Source organism: Perca fluviatilis, chromosome 2 (genome assembly GCF_010015445.1).
Source record: "Perca fluviatilis chromosome 2, GENO_Pfluv_1.0, whole genome shotgun sequence".
In the NCBI taxonomy this organism is placed as follows: domain Eukaryota; kingdom Metazoa; phylum Chordata; class Actinopteri; order Perciformes; family Percidae; genus Perca; species Perca fluviatilis.
Window position 1 is genome coordinate 40,626,493 of NC_053113.1, and position 18,323 is coordinate 40,644,815.

The following is an 18,323-nucleotide window of genomic DNA, read 5'->3' on the forward strand; positions in this document are numbered from 1 at the left end:
CATTCATGCACCCCCCTCAGCCTTCCCAGCAGTCTGATTTTTCTTTAATATTCCTAATGCTGGCCAATTTGTCTGAAGGACCATGGCTCTGTCAGGCTTTATGCCAGTCCATTTATCCAACTATCTTTTCCTAATCCTATAAACTGTGAAGCATGTCATAAGGGGAGCCAGGCAACTAACCCCCAGGTGGCGTGGCCATAATGAAAAAAGCCCGGAGGGGGGTCTGGCCAATGGCTTGCAGGCAGGTGGCATTGGAACAGTCATTACTTCACAACAGCAGCCAGAATTAGTCGGGTTCTAATGCCTGGTTCTGCAGGGGACCAAACAGGGTGAACACACACTGTGGGTAACACTACAGGATCGATTTCTTGGTGGGTTTTTCCAACTCTCACGCTGGCTTTCTCCTTTCTTATTTGACTGATGGAGGCAAAGTAACTTTTCAGTTAGATTTCCAAACTATACCCATTTGACCCCCTTCCAGTCCTGAATTGCAGACATAATAGATGAGAGGCAAAGGATAATAATAATGATTTCCAATATTTCTAAATTGCTCCTTGGGTCAAATCCTCTCTCAAGATGAGCCAGGCAGTGGCTGTGTTAAAACCAACAGAGGAGTTGCACCCCCCTCCCCAAATAAAACAGGATAATTACCATTGAATCCAGATTCACCACAAGTATTCTGGTCAATACAGTAGCTTTTTGTCCTTTACAACAGTGGTTCCCAACCTTTTTTGGGGTCTGAGGTACCCCCACAGCCCTGCCAGATAAACTCCCCTCTCCTCTACCCCTTCATCAACTCCCAATGTATGTTCCAAATGTATAACACTATACATACTAATGGTAATGTTTTCATACTTGTTATACCGTCAATATTTAGGCTGGTTTGGTTTGGTCAGCAATCATACTATATTTGTTTCTACCGTTTATTCATTAACATTAGCTAACTATTTCAACGGTTTAGCCATCACTTTGAGCTAATCATTTGAAGTCATTACTTTTATTCATTTATTTCAGAGTTTTCCCTACTGATATAAGGCGCTGCACCCAAGTTGTTTTGGGCAGCACCTAAGCCAAATTAATGTAAAATCAGTGTGAGCATCATAACTGACTTAATGACTTGATTATATGACTCCGATCTAATAATTATACTAGGTCCCCAGTGGATTTCTTTAGCAGGCTCTGTCTTATAATTAGCTGCTCTAGCTTTTCAAACTTTTTAAAAAAAAAAAAGAAAAAAAAAAAAGCCAAAAAAAAAAAAAAAATTTTATTTTTTTTTTAAAAAAAAAAATTTTTTTTTTAAAAACCCCCCCCCCCACAAAAAAAAAAATCCCTTTTTTCCCAAATAGCTCTTCTTTTGGAAAACACTGTATTTCTAACATTTATTCATTACTTTAAGCTACGTGTTTAAAACTTCTGTGCTCACTTGCCAACTAGTTTGCGCACACTCTTACATAACTGCAACATGTAGTGTCCAGGAGGTCCAGCTGATATATTCATTTAATTAAATTATAATTTCTATTTATTCAATTTTTATTTTCAAATTAGTTGAGTGGCTCCACAATATTTCCACGCAGCCCCTTGTAACAACAGAAGTACCCCTGGTTAGGAATCACTGCTCTAACAGTACACCATAATACTGTATGTCTTCAGTGCTCTCTGGGAGTGCAGTATAATAGGCTTACAGCTGTGTGTGAGTTTTGCATTGGAGAGTAGGCCTCTTTCTGGAAGATTGGTGTTTTTCATGTTGACACATTGAAAAATGTTTGGCTTATTGGATGAACAATCTGCCCCATCTTTTCTGTGTAATAGATGGGGAGTAACAGCACAGTTTTATGATGTAAGCATTTCATGGCTGGAAGATGTAAATAAATGCTGACTTTAAAATAATCGCACACGTCCAGGGACAGAAACCCGCTGGAGTCACAGAAGACCTTGAAGCCTCCGTTGATTTGTGGCCAGGCCTCTGAAACTGTTATTGTTCGGGCTAAGTCTTTACCTTTTTGGCAATGATGTTCCAATGCTACAATGTCTGTGGTGTGTTCCATATCCTGTCTGCCTATTGGACAACGTGTTTGTGTGTCCCCTTCCTCTCAGCATATGTAAATTGCCTGTCCTGTCTTTCAAATACCCCCTCTCTATGTCATTGTTTAAGTGCCCTTGCATTACACTCATTTGTCTTTTTTCCCAGGTGGTAGTTCACACCATGGATGGTGGCCGGCTGTACCGCAACTCGCCTTGGGCAAAATATGTGAACAGGGAGGAGGGATCTGTCATCTACAACTGGGTTCACTGGGACCCCCCTCAGCCCTATATTGTAAGTTATTACTATTTTAATGTTGTTGTTTTTTTTTTAAAGTGTGTACTTTCTTTTTGTATTTATTATTAATTTTTTTTTATTTTAATATTTTTGAACACACAACATACAGAACAAACAAATACAATCGAACAGGAACCAAAACCCTCACCCCACCCTCTGCGGTCTCGAGGAAAACAAAACAAATCAAAATACAAGAAATCAGGAATCACACCTTGCCTAGTCACTCTCCTCTAATTCTTGTGATGCTGAGGTCATTAGGACTGATACCTGTGCTGCTGCATTTTTCCATAGGTCTATAGTAGATGACTTGGCTTTGTTAATCCTTGCTGTAGAGAGCTCAAGCATAACTATGTCCAGAAAATACACCAACCACTGTTATATACAAAGCGAGTTGGGGGGGAGCCAGCGCTGAGCTATCATTTTCTTGGTCGCAGTTGATCCAGCTAGCCAAATTTTCTTCTGTCTCCCAAGTAGGTGTAATTTAGAGTCATCATTAAAGGGGTGATAGAATGCAAAACCAATTTTACCTTTTCATAGTTGAAAAATGACCGTTTGGTGGGTAAATAGGACATACATAGAACCTCAAAATCCCAATGATACCTATTTCCTTGGCAAATCTCAAAATTTGAAACTGCCTCTGAAAAACGGGCAAATCTCAACGAGCCGCCTAGTTGACGTCAACTCTGCGGCTCCTCCTCATTTGGCTCTAGTCTCTCTCTTTGTCATGCCCCATTTACATAGGCTACACAACTGAATTCAGAACACTTCTGAATCTAGGTCGCGCAGATCTCTGCTATTCTATTACAAAATTCACTTCTGAAACTTTTTTATGCGAGAAATCAACTATGTAAAGCTCAAATATGGGCCGTTTTACGAAAATTTATGGCTAATTGCAAATTTTGTCCGACTGTGTGTCGGAGTTCAGCGACTGGTGCTGCCTGGGTTGCTACATCGCTGCCCTGCCTGTCCTCCTTCACAGACCCCGGCCTGCTATGAGCTCGATTGAGCTCCGTCACGGGCGGCAGCCCGTGGTGCTCAATACCCGTGCAAACTCACCCTTTCTGGGTGACTGGACTACCAAACGCCGGTGCCCTGACAGAGCTCCAGGGCCTGCAGCTCGCTGTTCTCCCTCCCCTCTTCCTGCTAAATGACCGGTGTGTGTGACTGAGAGCGCGGTCAGCGAGCTTCTTATGCCCGCAATCTCTTACCGCAGGTTCCAGTTAATCTTATAATGGATATGTGTGTTGAGTTATTTAAACAAACAATCGGGGAAATAAATGCCTCTTGTCCGCGAGTCTCATTGATAGAGTCCGCGGTGAGCTGGAGTCCATCAATGAGAGCTATAGCTAGCCTCCTCCTAACGAGACCTCTGAAATTCACAAAAATAGATTCAATTGAAATCTGAAATCGGACAAGTGTTAGCTAAGCTTTGTAAGACCTTTTGGTAGCTGTGATATACATGCTGTGACGAAATTCAAACTGTAAATATACTATAGTTATGCCGAAAGTGTATGTTCATAAAAATGCCTTAAATTGAAATTGGACACAACTGTTAGCTTTATAAGACCTTGGGGAACCTGTAATATAAGTGCCATGACGAAATTCAAACCTTAAATATACTATAGTTATGCCGAAAGTGTAGCTAGCTAGCCGCAATCTTTTCCCATTGTATTGAATGGGACACATAGCTAGCTAGCTGCTCCTCCTAACAAGACTCCTCTCGTTCACAAAAATGCCTTAAATTGAAATCGGACACAACGGTTAGCTTTGTAAGGCCTTGGGGTAGCTGTGATATAAGTGCCGTGACAAAATTCAAACTGTAAATATATTATAGTTATGCCGGCAGCCACCCAGCTCTGCGGAGCCCCGGTAGTGCAGTAATCCACAAAGGGTGACTTTGCCCTGGGTATGGAGCCCAGCAGGCTGCTGCTTTCTCGTCCGACTGTGTGGAGCTCCTAAAGTCCGACACGTCTTACCAAATTTGCAATTAGCCATCAATTTTCGTAAAACGGCCCATATATGAGCTTTATATAGTTGATTTCTCGCATAAAAAAGTCTCAGAAGTGAATTTGGTAACAAAACATTGCAGTGTCTGGAATATGAGACCTGCTGTCTCATCTCTAACGTGTGTGTATGGGGATTCGCTCAACCAATCATCGCGCAGCTCATCTAAATATTCATGAGCATACCATATTTGAAAGAAAAGCTCTTGTTACAAATAGGGCCAAAACACAGGGATGCATAAGGGCCAACCAATGTTACATCACCCTATTAGGAGACCTTAAGGAACAGTGTGAAATACCCTATATAATCATTCTATCACCCCTTTAAGTAACAAAACAATCGGGTCAGTAGGAATTCGACATCCTATCACATCAGATATTATTGATGTTGTGTCATTCCAAAACTCATGCACCTGTTCACACTCAAGGTTTGAGTGTGAACAGTTGAACAAAAGGTTTGTTACCACACATTACACATTAATCATGTGTTGTGCCAAATCATTCAAATGACCTGTTTAAAGTTGGTCAATGTGTTGGTGATAAAAGGGCCAGTTGGCTAGCATACGCTTTTTTGGACACACACCTGTAAAGGCAAGGTCTTGCAGTCTTAGACTTCCAGTGAGGTTTTGCTCTATTTCTCTCCATGGGACTTCTCTCCATCCACACTCTGAGGGCCCGTAGCTGAAAGGCTCTATGGTACACTTTAAGGTTGGGGAGGGCCAGGCCTCCCGTGTTTGTGGTACGTTGCAGGGTAGATTATTTTAGCCTAGGTTGTTTATTATTCCAAATATACTAAGGTATCTAGGTGAAAAACTGATTTTGTTTATTGATTAGACTGACTGAAATTGACTTTAAAATGAAAAAAATAATGTGAAAATCCTTTTTTTTGCGTGAAAACATTCAGGCTTAAAAGACCTCATCACAACTTTCATGGTTTTATAGTAAAAAAAAAAATGATTAAAAAGAAAAGGTTTTATCGAGCTAATGTCTCACTAAAATGCTCTGTGTTCGCTCTTAAAATAGCCTTCTGGTCCTTCCATCACTGCTTTAATTTCTTGCGGTGTGAAACATACAGTTCCGTTTGAAATAAGCCCGTCACTGTACATCTCATATCCACAGCTGTTGTGGCCATTCTTAATGTGAGTGCTTGATGCTGAAAGGGTCTGAATGTGCCTCAATGCTACTCAACGCCCTCAGCACAAGTGTGCCCAAGCAAAACAATAAGAGGCTATTAAAGACCACCTTGCTTTCTTTGTCGCTTGTTATTAGGCACCATTTTAATTAGAGGAGCCCTCTTACTGGCATTATATTCGCTTTATTTACAAGTGGCTCAATCATGTACTTCAAATAGTAGGTTCACAAGGCCTGGTGGTTAGACATTAGGAAATGTATTTTATGTATGAAACAAATCCCTTTCCCATTGTGTAACAGACCGTGTGAATCATAGATCAGCCTCTGTGGTAAGATATTGATGCAGAGACCCAGTAAACCCACACTGTGTCTTTCACCTTATGACTCATAATTACTCACCAAATGTACTGTATTTCTTTTTTTTTTTTTTTTTTTAGCAATTGTTTTAGGAAAAAGCGCTGTCATGATTTTCTGTCTAATTTTGGTTTCCTCTCCAGCCAATCCACCCTCGGCCAAAGAAGCCCATGAGCCTGAGAATATACGAGGCCCACGTAGGCATCGCTTCACCTGAGGGAAAGGTCGCCTCATACACCAACTTCACGACCAATATGCTGCCTCGTATAAAAGACCTGGGTAAGACATGAGACTAGGCTTGGGCACCAAAACCCTAAACGACCGGTATCTACCGGACCGAATGACAACACAGATTTCGGTGTCACTTAAATTCCTGCGCTGCGCTCCAAAACTTTAGAAACGGATGTTGCAGGCAACCGAAGCATCACTGCACGTGACGCTAGTTAACACTACACTTGGCAGCAGGTAACGTTAGCCTACCGTTAGCTAGCAGCTGGCTTAAACTAGAAATGCTGAAAGCCAAACGGTCTAACGTATGTCTGTATTTCACTGGAAAGGATTCCAACACCGTAAAGTCCAACAGTCTGCAGCTAAAGGCACAGAGTGCACTAGCTGCACTTTGAGACACCACGGCTACTGCCGGAGTTGTAGTTGAAGGAGAAACAACAGCGATTGGACCTAATGACGCGCTCAATTGCTCATTGTAAGCTCATGGTGCATTCATTGTTGTTGTAAAGTACCCTTCGGCCATCTAGTGGTTCTTCGTTTTGTCATTTAACAGCAATTGACTGGTGAAATAAGTTATTGTGAATACATTTTAAATAAATCATTTAAATGTGCCCGTATGACTTGAGCAATAAACAAGCCGTTCTTTAATGTCACCGACACGTCGTTTTGTGCTCTTCTTTTTTTTGAGTATCGGTTTAGGCACCGTTTAGACACTGGCAAGTATTGTTTTAGCACCGGTATCGAAAAGAAGAAAAAAAAAAAGAAAAAAAACGATACCCAACCCTACATGATGACAGTACATAAGATTATTCTCTTCCTTTTTGGTGTCCCTCTTATTTTTTTAGAAACTGACGTCTGCAGAAAGTGCATAGCAATCATCCTGCTGTGATCCTCTTCATCTTAGTGTCATTGAGAGCTCTGGCGGACTCAACTTGAGAACATTTTGTATCTTCTCCAGCCAAGAACAGAGAGGAAGTGAAGCGTTAAGGTTACGTTTGTGTATACCTCCCGACACATCAAATCAGAGCCAGCAACGTGTTTGAAAAAAAAACCACTACTCGAGGGGTTCCAGTGCCTATTTTCTTTCTGCCAGTGTCCTGTGCCATCTCTGTCAACTGCTGGTCCTTAACTGTTCCTCCAGTAGTAGTGTTTTCAGCGGCAGACCTGTCACACTCCCTCAGCACAAAGCCACATCAGCAAGTCAACATCCTGTTGACTGGCATGACCTGATGGGATCACTGACTGTCGGACAGTGTTTTGTAAAGAGGGCTCCACAGCACAAGTCACACACCACACAGCCAGACTGATCTCATGAAATTCGTATATCATTGTTGGTGTGTTATCAAGACGCGTACTCGCTTTTTAGCGTGTTCATCAACGCTGTTTGGCCTCCATTGACTTACATTACCTTGTGATTGCGTGTGAATTCACGCCGTAGCGAGTAGTAGGAAAGGGTGAAAATCTGCGCGTAGGGAGGTTGGTCAGGGTGGTGGGTGGGTCAAACACAGGACTTTCGCCCAGGAGAGAGGGATCGTGTCCTGCGTGTCACGTTTCCTTCTTGTCCCGCGTGTCATGTTTCCTGAACTCAACCGTCGCTTTCTTCTTTTCCTAAACCCAACCTGTCCGCTGTATACGGCGCTCAAAATGCATACAGAAAGTGGCGTGTATGTTTACCCGATAACGCGCCACTTGTAGAAAGCGCCGTGTATGTTTACGTCTGCTGTATACAGCATAGACACACACACGGATAGCTCAAAATGATATCACGCCACTTGTCTTAAGAAAGTGGGCGTGTATGTTTACGCAAAGTCATGATGTCATGTTGACACAGCAGTTATGGCTCCAAAATGGACAACTTATTTCCATGATCCTGACTCAGACAGCCAATAGTAGAAATAATCAAGCTTCCTTGATTTGGTCGCAGCACACAACGGTGCTTCTCAGGTGTTGCGCTAATCACTCCGCCAGACAGAGTAACAACACGCAACACAGAAGGGTCTGCATGGACTTATCTAACTCTGGGGGATGCGGTGAATAAGCTAAAGTCCCAATAAGTTGGCGTGTTCCTTTTTAAGTTTGAACTTCTCAAAAATGCATTTTTAACAAATGCTAAAACATATATCTTTTTCCCTTCAATAAAATAATACTATGCAGCACTGGAGGATGGTGTCCACATAGCTGCAGATTTAGATTAGTTAAACTCAAAAGAAATATCAATAAATGTGCTTTGACTTATGATCAGTGTCTTACGTGTTCTCATTACAAGTATGAATCATTAAATGCGATGTGTGATTAAATTTTCCTTATAACTCTAAAACTAAATAAAGCACTAGGTCCAAATGTGGCTTTAATCTTAAGGAAAAGATCCCTGTCTTGGTTTACAATTCTCCTCATACGAGATGGGGCATTATTTTGCATTCAAATACACCCTGCTGCACTGACATTATTAAAAAGCACAGCTATGACAAACCAGGAGCAATCTGATGAATGCTGTTTTTTTTGGTTGTGTCCTACTGTTTAGTGGGAAAGGAAACTGTCAGAGTAAATGTTGTCAAAGAATCTACCTGGAGCAGCTTTGGGAATCTGCACAATAGGATTCTCCAGGAGGCTAAACTCCACCGTCTCTAGTGATGGCTGCCTTTGCCTGCCATTTCATTTTCTTCACTCTGAAGAGATTGTATATATAAATATAAAAAAGAGAAACCTCCACTCACCCAAGTGCTTTGTCAACCCCCTTCAGAAGCTAAAGGTTTTTTTTTCTCTCTCTCTCTAGCCTGAAAAGAAGCTGCGATATAAATATATAAATGTGCTCCACACAACAGTGAAAAACCGCAGGGCCTCCCTCTGGAGTGCTCAGTGGCAGTTTAAAAGCCTGTTGTTCTCTTATTCATAGAAGCAGTTTTCATAGGCCGTTTTGAAATGTTGTACATGACCTTTTGACTCTGATAGCTGGTGTTTCCCTGTAGCTGCAGCTTGTCTTTTGGATAGTAGAGCTTGTGTCAAAAAGGAAATGCCTGGAGCTCACACATACAGTATGACTAACACGGGTCAAATAGTATTGAGTCCTAATGTTCCCGGATGCTTGCTGTATCATATTAACGTGGCCAAACACATCAGAACAGTGAACAGAGATATTTTCACAAAATGTTGTCAGTATAAAAAAATAAACGTCTTGCACTTCTTTTTTTATCCTGTGTCCAATCAACCCCACTAATCATAAGAATGATATGCATTTTTAATTTATGTTTGGGATATGATCTAGGGCAGTGATTCCCAACCAGGTGTAAGTTGTACCCCTGGGGGTACTTGGAAAGTTTGGGCGGAAGCTCAACTAATTTGAATAAATAGAAATTATGATTTGATTAAAAGAATAGATCAGCTGTTACGTAAGGGTGCTTGAAAACTAGTTAGCAAGTTTAAACGTGTAGTAATGAATAAATTGTAGAAATAAATAGCTTAAAGAAATGAATAAACTGCTGAAATAGGAAGCTTCAAGTAATGATTAAATGGTAGAAATAGTTTGCTAAAAGTTTTGCATAAGTGGTTGAAATGGTTAGCTAAAAGTACTGACTAAACAGTTGAAATGATTGGCTAATAGTAATGACTACACTGCTGAAATAGTTAGCTTAAAGTAATGATTAGATGGTATAAATATTTAGCTAAAAGTATTACACGAGTGGCTGAAATGGTTAGCTAAAAATAACGACTAAACTGTTGAAGTTAGCTTAAAGTAATGATAGACGGTAGAAATACTTAGCTAAAAGTATTACATAAGTGGCTTAAGTGGTTAGCTAAAAGTACTGACTAAACTGCTGAAGTAGTTAGCCTAGGGTACTGATTAAACGGTAGAAATAGCAAGAAGTATTGCATTAGCAGCTGAAATGATTAGCTAAAAGTAATGACTAAACTGCTGAAATAGTTAGCTTAAAGTAATGATTACACGGTAGAAATAGCTAAAAGTATTGCATAAGCGGCTGAAATGATTAGCCAAAAGTACTGACTAAACAGTTGAAATAATTAGCTAAAAGTAACGTTTAAACGGTTGGAACTACACTAGTACGATTGTAGCGACAATTCAACAATCATAAAATACATTACATTTCGAAGATACATTGGGAGCTGAGGATGGGGTATGTGAGTTCATCTGACAAGACTGTGGGGGTACCTTGGACAAAAAAAGGTTGGGAACCACTGATCTAAGGGGCTGGTGTTATTTTAAGAGAAATCAAAAGAAAAAAGAAGATAACAATAAGTGACTGTGACTGCAGGAAAATGAGGCTATTCAAATATATAGGATGTAATGCTCTCAATAACAAAGAAGCACCAGGATGTCAAACTACATTGCAACATCCTGCCATAAGCATTAAACACATATTTTCTGATCATACATAATTTAGTGGTTTACTCACAGCTGATATCTAAAGTATTACAAACAGTTAGACAAAGTTAGTTCAATAATGTGGTAGGAAAGCCTTGAACACATAAAAGTGAGAAAGAATGTTTTTGAAATGGCTCTCTTTCTGTGCACAGGTTACAACTGTATTCAACTGATGGCGATCATGGAGCATGCCTACTATGCAAGCTTTGGATATCAGATTACAAGTTTCTTTGCTGCTTCCAGGTAAATGCTTGTCAATTTCAGAGTATGATACAAAATATGTATTTTGTACACGCTTTGATTGCAAAGCTGCCGTGTTACAAAACTGTGTAAAGCATTAAAAGTTATCATCTCTATGGTTTTCATTATAAAAACACCCATTTTGGATTCCATATAAAATTGACTTTTTGTTTTTAGCATTAGTCATTCATTTCTTTTGCATTGTGTAATTACGTGTCTTGTAGTTGTAATTCAAATAGTTTGAGAGAAATTGGGGTTTCTTGGAAGGGTAGAATAAGTAACCCAGTCATAAGGGACAAAACTGAGCGAGCAACTTCCCAATTCATAAAAAAATAGTCACCTCAAATCAAGGTTAGGAAGTCTGACACCAGCAATAATCTCTGTGTAAATACATTGGCTGTTAATCCAGAGAGCGGAGGGAGTCGTAGATAAAGGTGGACTAGTCGGAGTATTTATCTTCTCTCAGAGATCCCTCCTTCCTTGCTTAGAGTAGAGCCCGAACCCAAAGTGTAATGTATATATTGTAATTTCACCCATGATTGATCTCTGTGTCATTTTTAAAACCTGAGCGGTCGAATACCGGAAAGCGGAGTAATACTGTCGCTATGTGTCCTGTTTAGCAAGGAAGCTGATGTAATGATAGCTGGAAGGACAGATGGGTCGCTTTTGGACAATATGAAGAGTCTACACAAGGATATGTGTGTCTGTATATGGAAGTGTGTATACATACATAGCATCACTCTGTGAGATCCACAGTATCTTCTTTATGACATTTTAAATAAGATGAAAGGACTGTAGAAGACTTATAATATCGTACAAAATTAACTTAATGTATAAATCAGTGTGGTTAAAATGGATGATCTTTAGACAAATGATAGAAGGAGCTTATGATTGTGAAATAATATACTGCTCATGCTCCATAGTCTTCTAAATCCCAAACACGTTCAAGGACAATATGAATAATGATAATAAAGTATAAATTCAGTGTGTTCTCTTGCACTTTCTCTTAAATCGCAGGCCTGTTGTCACTGTGATGCTAATTTAAGGAAAAACAAACTCAAAGCCAAGGACATTTTTGCTGGTCATCACCTTGCACAAGTCATGAACCAGGTTTATTTTTAGGGGAGGGGGCAAGTTGAGGTAAGGTATTTTGGCCAGACGTTAGAAATAGACTTAGAGGTTTATTGTTGTGAGGACAGTTGGTCCATTCCTCCTCAAAGGGTAAGCTTGACTTTAGGATTTGGATTTAGGGGTATGTTTGGAGCTGCAACTAATGATTATTTTCATTGTCAATTTAATCTGTCAATAAGTTGTTTGGTCTATAAAATGTCAGAAAATGTCAATCTGTGTTTACAAAAACCCCAAGATGATGTCTTCAAATGTCTTGTTTTGTCCACATTCAGTTTCCTGTCACAGAGTAGAGAAGGAACTAGAAAATATTCACATTTAAGAAGCTGCAAACAGAATTTTTACTTATTTTTTCATAAAAAAAAGACTCAAACCGATTAATCGATTATTTTAAAGGGGTGATAGAATGATTATATAGGGTATTTCACACTGTTCCTTATGGTCTCCTAATGGGGTATGTAACATTAGTTGGGCTGAAAATGGCCTGGTTGATATTTTATTGGCCCTTATGCATCCCCTGTTTTGGCCCTATTTGTAACAAGAGCTTTTCTTCCAAATATGGTATGGTCATGAATATTTAGATGAGCTGCGCTGCTTGGTTGAGCCTTAGCCCCCGATTAACACACATAGAGACGAAGCGCTGATTGGTTGAGCGACTCCGCCATACACACGCATTAGAGGTCGTGTTGCTGATTGGTTGAGCGAATCTCCAACACATACATTAGAAACGCGACAGAATCTCATATTCCAGACACTGCAATGTTTCCTTACCAAATTCACTTCTGAGACTTTTTTATCGCAGAAATCAACGATATAAAGCTCAAATATGGGCCGTTTTACGAAAATGGATGGCTAATTGCAAATTTGGTAAAACTGTGTGTCGGAGTTCAGCTGCCTGTGTTAGCCCTCCGCCTGGCCTGCCTTTGCTGTGAGCTCGATTGAGCTCGAACGGGCTGCTGCAGCCCACAGCACCTCATACCGCGCAAAGTCACCGTTTGGGCTGGTGGACTACTACCAAACGCCTCGCCGCTGACAAAGCGCCAGGGCCTGCATCTCCTCTCTTCCTGCTAGCTAAATGGCCCGTGTGAGAGCGCGGTCAGCGAGCTTGTTACACCAGCAATCTCTTACCAAATGTTACACACATGTCAGCCACTTAGCTATACAACATATAACTATATGTTTTATAAAGCTAACAACGGTGTCCGATTTCAAGTTAATGAATATTTGTGAGCTGTACGGGTTTCGATAGCTGTACGACTGTCCCTGCAATCCTATGTGTACAGATTTTGGCGCTAGTTAGCTTCATTTTTGGTCGTAATTTGAGTATATTTACAGTTTGAATTTCGCACGCCACTTATACAACATCTAACTATATGTTTTATAAAGCTAACAACTGTGTCCGATTTCAAGTTAATGAATATTTGTGAGCTGTAAGGGTTTCCGTTAGTTGCGACTGTCCCTGCAATCCTATGTACAGATTGCGGCTAGTTAGCTTCATTTTTGGTCGTAATTTGAGTATATTTACAGTTTGAATTTCGTCACGCCACTTTCAACATCTAACTATATGTTTTATAAAGCTAACGACTGTGTCCGATTTCAAGTTAATGAATATTTGTGAGCGGTAAGGGTTTCCGATGCTGCGACTGTCCCTTCAATCCTATGTGTACAGATTGCCGCTAGTTAGCTTCATTTTTGGTCGTATTGAAGTATATTTACAGTTTGAATTTTACGTCACCAACTTATACACATATAACTATATGTTTTATAAAGCTAACAACGGTGTCCGATTTCAAGTTAATGAATATTTGTGAGCTGTAAGGGTTTCGTTAGCTGCGACTGTCCCTTCAATCCTCTATGTACAGATTGCGGCTAGTTAGCTTCATTTTTGGTCGTAATTCGAGTATATTTACAGTTTGAATTTCCTCGCTTCAGCCTTATACAACATATAACTATATGTTTTATAAAGCTAACAACGGTGTCCGATTTCAAGTTAATGAATATTTGTGAGCTGTAAGGGTTTCGTTAGCTGCGACTGTCCCTTCAATCCTATGTGTACAGATTGCCGGCTAGTTAGCTTCATTTTTGGTCGTAATTCGAGTATATTTACAGTTTGAATTTTCCGCCACCCACTTATACAACATCTAACTATATTTTTATAAAGCTAACAACGGTGTCCGATTTCAAGTTAATGAATATTTGTGAATTCCAGAGGAATTCTAAGAGGAGGCTAGCTAGCTCTCATTGATAGAGCTCCATCCAGCCGCAGGCTCTATCAATGAGACTCATGGACCAAGCGCGTTTATTTTCCCAATCGTTTGTTTAAATAACTCAACACATTATAATTACACACATTATAAGATTAACTAGAATCTGTGGTAAGAGAATGCTGGCATAACAAGCTCGCTGACCGCGCTTTCACTCACATACACCGGGCATTTAGCTAGCTAGCAGGAAGAGGGGAGTTGCAGGCCCTGGAGCTTTGTCAGGGCAGCGGCGTTTGGTAGTAGTCCACCAGCCCAAACGGTGACTTTGCGCGGGTATGAGGTGCTGTGGGCTGCGGCAGCCGTGCCGGAGCTCAATCGGGCTCACAGCAAGCCGGTGTTACACCGGGGTCTGTGGAGGAAGGCAGGCCAAGGCGCGAGGCAGCAACACAGGCAGCACCAGCCTCTGAAGTCCGACACAGTCGGACAAAATTTGCAATTAGACATCAATTTTCGTAAAACGGCCCATATTTGACCTCTAAGTAGTTGATTTCTCGCATAAAAAATTCTCAGAAGTGAATTTAATGGTAAAATAGCATATGAACAATGTATACATTTTCTGAGATCTGCGCGACCTAGATTCAGAAGACTAACTGATCTCAGGTCAGTTGTGTAGCCTATGTAAATGTTGGGGCGTGACCGTTCTCTTAATACACCCATGGGCTGACAAAGGTTCCGGTTTTTGGGAGGTTGACGTCAACTTCCAGCTTTGTTGGGATTCGCCCGTTTTCAGCGGCAGTTTCAAAATATGAAATTTTCATAGTAAAAGGGTGTCAATGGGATTTTGAGCTTCTATGTATGTCCTATTTACCCACCGAACTGTCGTTATTCAACTATGACAGGGTAAAATCGGTTTTGCATTCTATCACCCCTTTAAATAGTTGGCGATTAATTTAATAGTTGACAAAAAGTCGATTCATTGTTCATCTTTGCAGCTCTAGTTAAGTTTAGGTTTAGGGGTAAGTTTGATTCCAATTCCATTTCCATTTGAGCCATTAGAGTTAAAGGGTTTCGGACTAATACAAATCTGTGTATGTTGTAGTCGGTACGGTACCCCAGAGGAGCTGAAGGAGATGATAGATGTGGCTCACTCGATGGGCATTGTGGTGCTGCTGGATGTCGTTCACAGCCACGCCTCCAAGAACACCGAGGACGGCCTGAACCGCTTTGATGGCTCCGACTCATGTTTCTTCCACTCCCCACCCAGAGGAGAGCACAAGCTGTGGGACAGCCGCCTCTTCAACTACTCCAGGTATTCATTGTCTGCTTCCACACTCCTCTACCTCCTCTGCATCTTTGTATAAATGCATCACTCTGCAGGGTAATGTATGTATGGATCTGGCTTGCATGTCATTGAAAGGGTGTATTTAAAAAAAAAAAAAAAAAGGAGATACATTAAGATATGTTTATCAAGATTGAATGAGAAATTTCATTGCACGCTTTAATTTTATTGGCATATGTTGTGCAGTGTACAATACTGCCCTACAAAGGCAAAACGCCGTAACATCATGTTTGGGCAAAAATGAGTTAATGTCACTTTTGGGGTATTTGAGACCTCCTTTGTCATGTGAATAAATATCATGAGTCAATTTGATTGTTTTAACGAGAAAATTAAGGGCTATGACAACCGTAACATCCAAAACCATACGAGAAACCACAGCAGAACCACAGCTTTGCCTTTGTTCCGACACGCTGAAGTTGAGTTAAGGTGTTCTGACTTTGTTTAGCCAGGCATCAAGAGAGATGTTACTGTGCCACCGTGAGGTTACTGTACTCTGGCCTCATCGTACTGTCAAAGTTTGCCGCTTTTAATTGTCACCAAACCACGTAACATACACAAGGCATATCTTTGAAATAAATTGGCGATGGTTCAGATCTGTCAGTGTCAGTGACAGCCCGCAGCTAGCTAACTTTAATCTGTGTCACGTAGCGCTAATGTTGATGCTGACATCTCCTCACTTGGCGGAGCCTCACATCAGACGCCGAAAACTAATTATTAAATACACAGGCATCCTACCTTTCCATACAATCCGATATAATCCATGGAAGGTATAATCCATAGCAATGCACGTCATCTGCTGTATCCACAACAATCCATACGTGTTTGAACCATATTTCCTTCTTGCAGCTATGTATTCATGTCAAATCTTACACAAATCCATAAAAGCACTAAGCTAGTTATTGCTAACGTCCGTACAAAGTAGGCTAACCTAAATGTTATCTCAGAATTAAAAAGTAGTAATCCAAGTCAAGTTCGTTGACTGGGCATCTTGAGCAGTTTGGTGGCCCTTAACCCTTAACCAGGGGCGATTCTAGGATCAGACCTTTAGGGGGGCTCAGCCCCTAATGAGAATATGACAGGATACAGTGCCTTGCAAAAGTATTAAACGTTATATATTTATTGTTAAACAATAAATATACCTTTGTATTCAATTATAATTAAATTATTGAGAAAATATTTCTTGTATTTATTCATAATGTATACTGTACTGCAAAGTAACTTATCTGTCATACTGTTCAACAGTGTTAGTGTTGCCACACTATCCTGATCATTATAGCAGTAAATAGGAACAAGCAAAGGTTTTCTATATAATTTAAAACCAATAACATGACTAGACCTTGGTTAGGTGTTCTTATAATGGATGTAAGTATGGTGAACAGCAAGCAAATATTGATTATATGTCAGTTACTGCCTTTTGCCTTTGCATGACTCCTTGTTTTTGGCACATGATACAAAGGCAGAGTACAGGAACTGCCAAACAAGGATCAAATGTCAATTTTGAACTCATTTTTTGCATACAAACATTTCTTCATTATAGCAACTAGTTGTCAAATTTTGGGAGTTCTACCTATAATACTTTTGTAAGAAACTTTAAAGTCATTTTTCTCAGTTTCACACTCTAGCGAGTTAAGGTCTTTTGCCTTTGCAGGGCAGAATAGGGGTGGGACAAAATATGGATACAGCAATATATATCGTTTGTCCTTCTGCCGATACGAGAATCGATATGCTGGCGGCAAATATTGATATTTTAATGAATGAAATAAGGCGCTCTAAATAGATTTCCCTGCCCCTCGAGGTGGCGCTCAACACAAGAATGAGGGAAACTTCAACATAAGTTAGCTAGCCGATGAGGAAGAGGTTTCAACAGGAAGGCGGACAGCAGTTTGAGGAAAATAACCGATGCCCCAGCCACGTTTAAGTCCAAAGTCTGGACCCAGAGTTGCTCTATAGTTGTGTCATTTTAATGTACAGACTGAAAAACTTGTGCTGTTTTCTAACAGTTTGGACTTGCAGTGAATAAAGAGAGAAAACCTGCGCTTAACCTTTTCACAGACATTTTGTATTCACAGTAGGACCCATGTCATTATGTATCATATAATATATAATAACAATATATTGATCATCACAGAATTGCTATCGTGATATTATCGGTATCGAGAGCCATGTATTGTATCGTATCGTGAGGTACCCTGTGATTCCCACCTTTTAATGTACTTTGTAGGGGTGTTGAAATTAATCATTGCAGCCATGCATTGCGATGCGGACCTAGAGGATTCTGCAACGACGCAGCGACAGACCATAATCGATTTTTGCCTACCGATGTTACTTGTTGATTTTTCGGTCGCAGCTTTTTTTTGCCTTTTGCCTTTTGTCTGCTGTCGTCTGTGTTCAGCCTCCGCTACTCTCAGGAAGTGTCTTTTATAAGAGCAGAAACAATAAAAAGGGGAGTTCATACATATATCTGACTGCTTGAAATTGTTGTTGAAAACCATGTGTAGCAATATATAATAATATTGAGTAGGTGACGCATCGTGATGCATCGGGATATCCAATCGATTCGAATCGTTGAGAGGATAATCGTAATTGCATCGTGACACCTGTGAAGATTCACATCCCTAGTACTTTGGACGACCTATTTGTAGATGTGCATTGATGCATATGGTTAAAACATAATGTTCAAGTCGATTTTGATGCATGAGTATCGCAAACCGCAATTAACATTTTCTATTTCACCAAGGTGGAAAAATAAACACTTTTTTTCTTTTCTTTTTCTTTTTTGTCATCATTACTCCAGATTTCATTGTGTGGGTTTTACTAAGAACCAGCCTTTTACGAACAGTAAAGGGTTTAAGGTTGAAATAAGATCACTAATTACGACAAAGTGTGAATTTTAATCAGTAGGGTTTCAGGTTGAGATGAGATCACTAATTACAACAAAGTGTGAATTTCAACTGGTTTACATGAGATCACGAATCAAAATCTAATTTCAAAAAGTGTGAAT

The 18,323-nt window shown here is 40.2% G+C and overlaps 1 protein-coding gene across 1 annotated transcript in view; it reads left to right on the forward strand.

The window, feature by feature from the left end:
* Positions 1–18,323, forward strand: part of gbe1b (glucan (1,4-alpha-), branching enzyme 1b) — a 152,745-nt gene that overhangs the window by 39,548 nt on the left and 94,874 nt on the right. The window contains exons 4-7 of the mRNA XM_039821897.1: positions 2,189–2,314; positions 5,949–6,084; positions 10,564–10,654; positions 15,083–15,292. Of these exons, the coding sequence (XP_039677831.1) occupies positions 2,189–2,314; positions 5,949–6,084; positions 10,564–10,654; positions 15,083–15,292 (563 nt within the window). The remainder of the gene's footprint in view (positions 1–2,188; positions 2,315–5,948; positions 6,085–10,563; positions 10,655–15,082; positions 15,293–18,323) is intronic.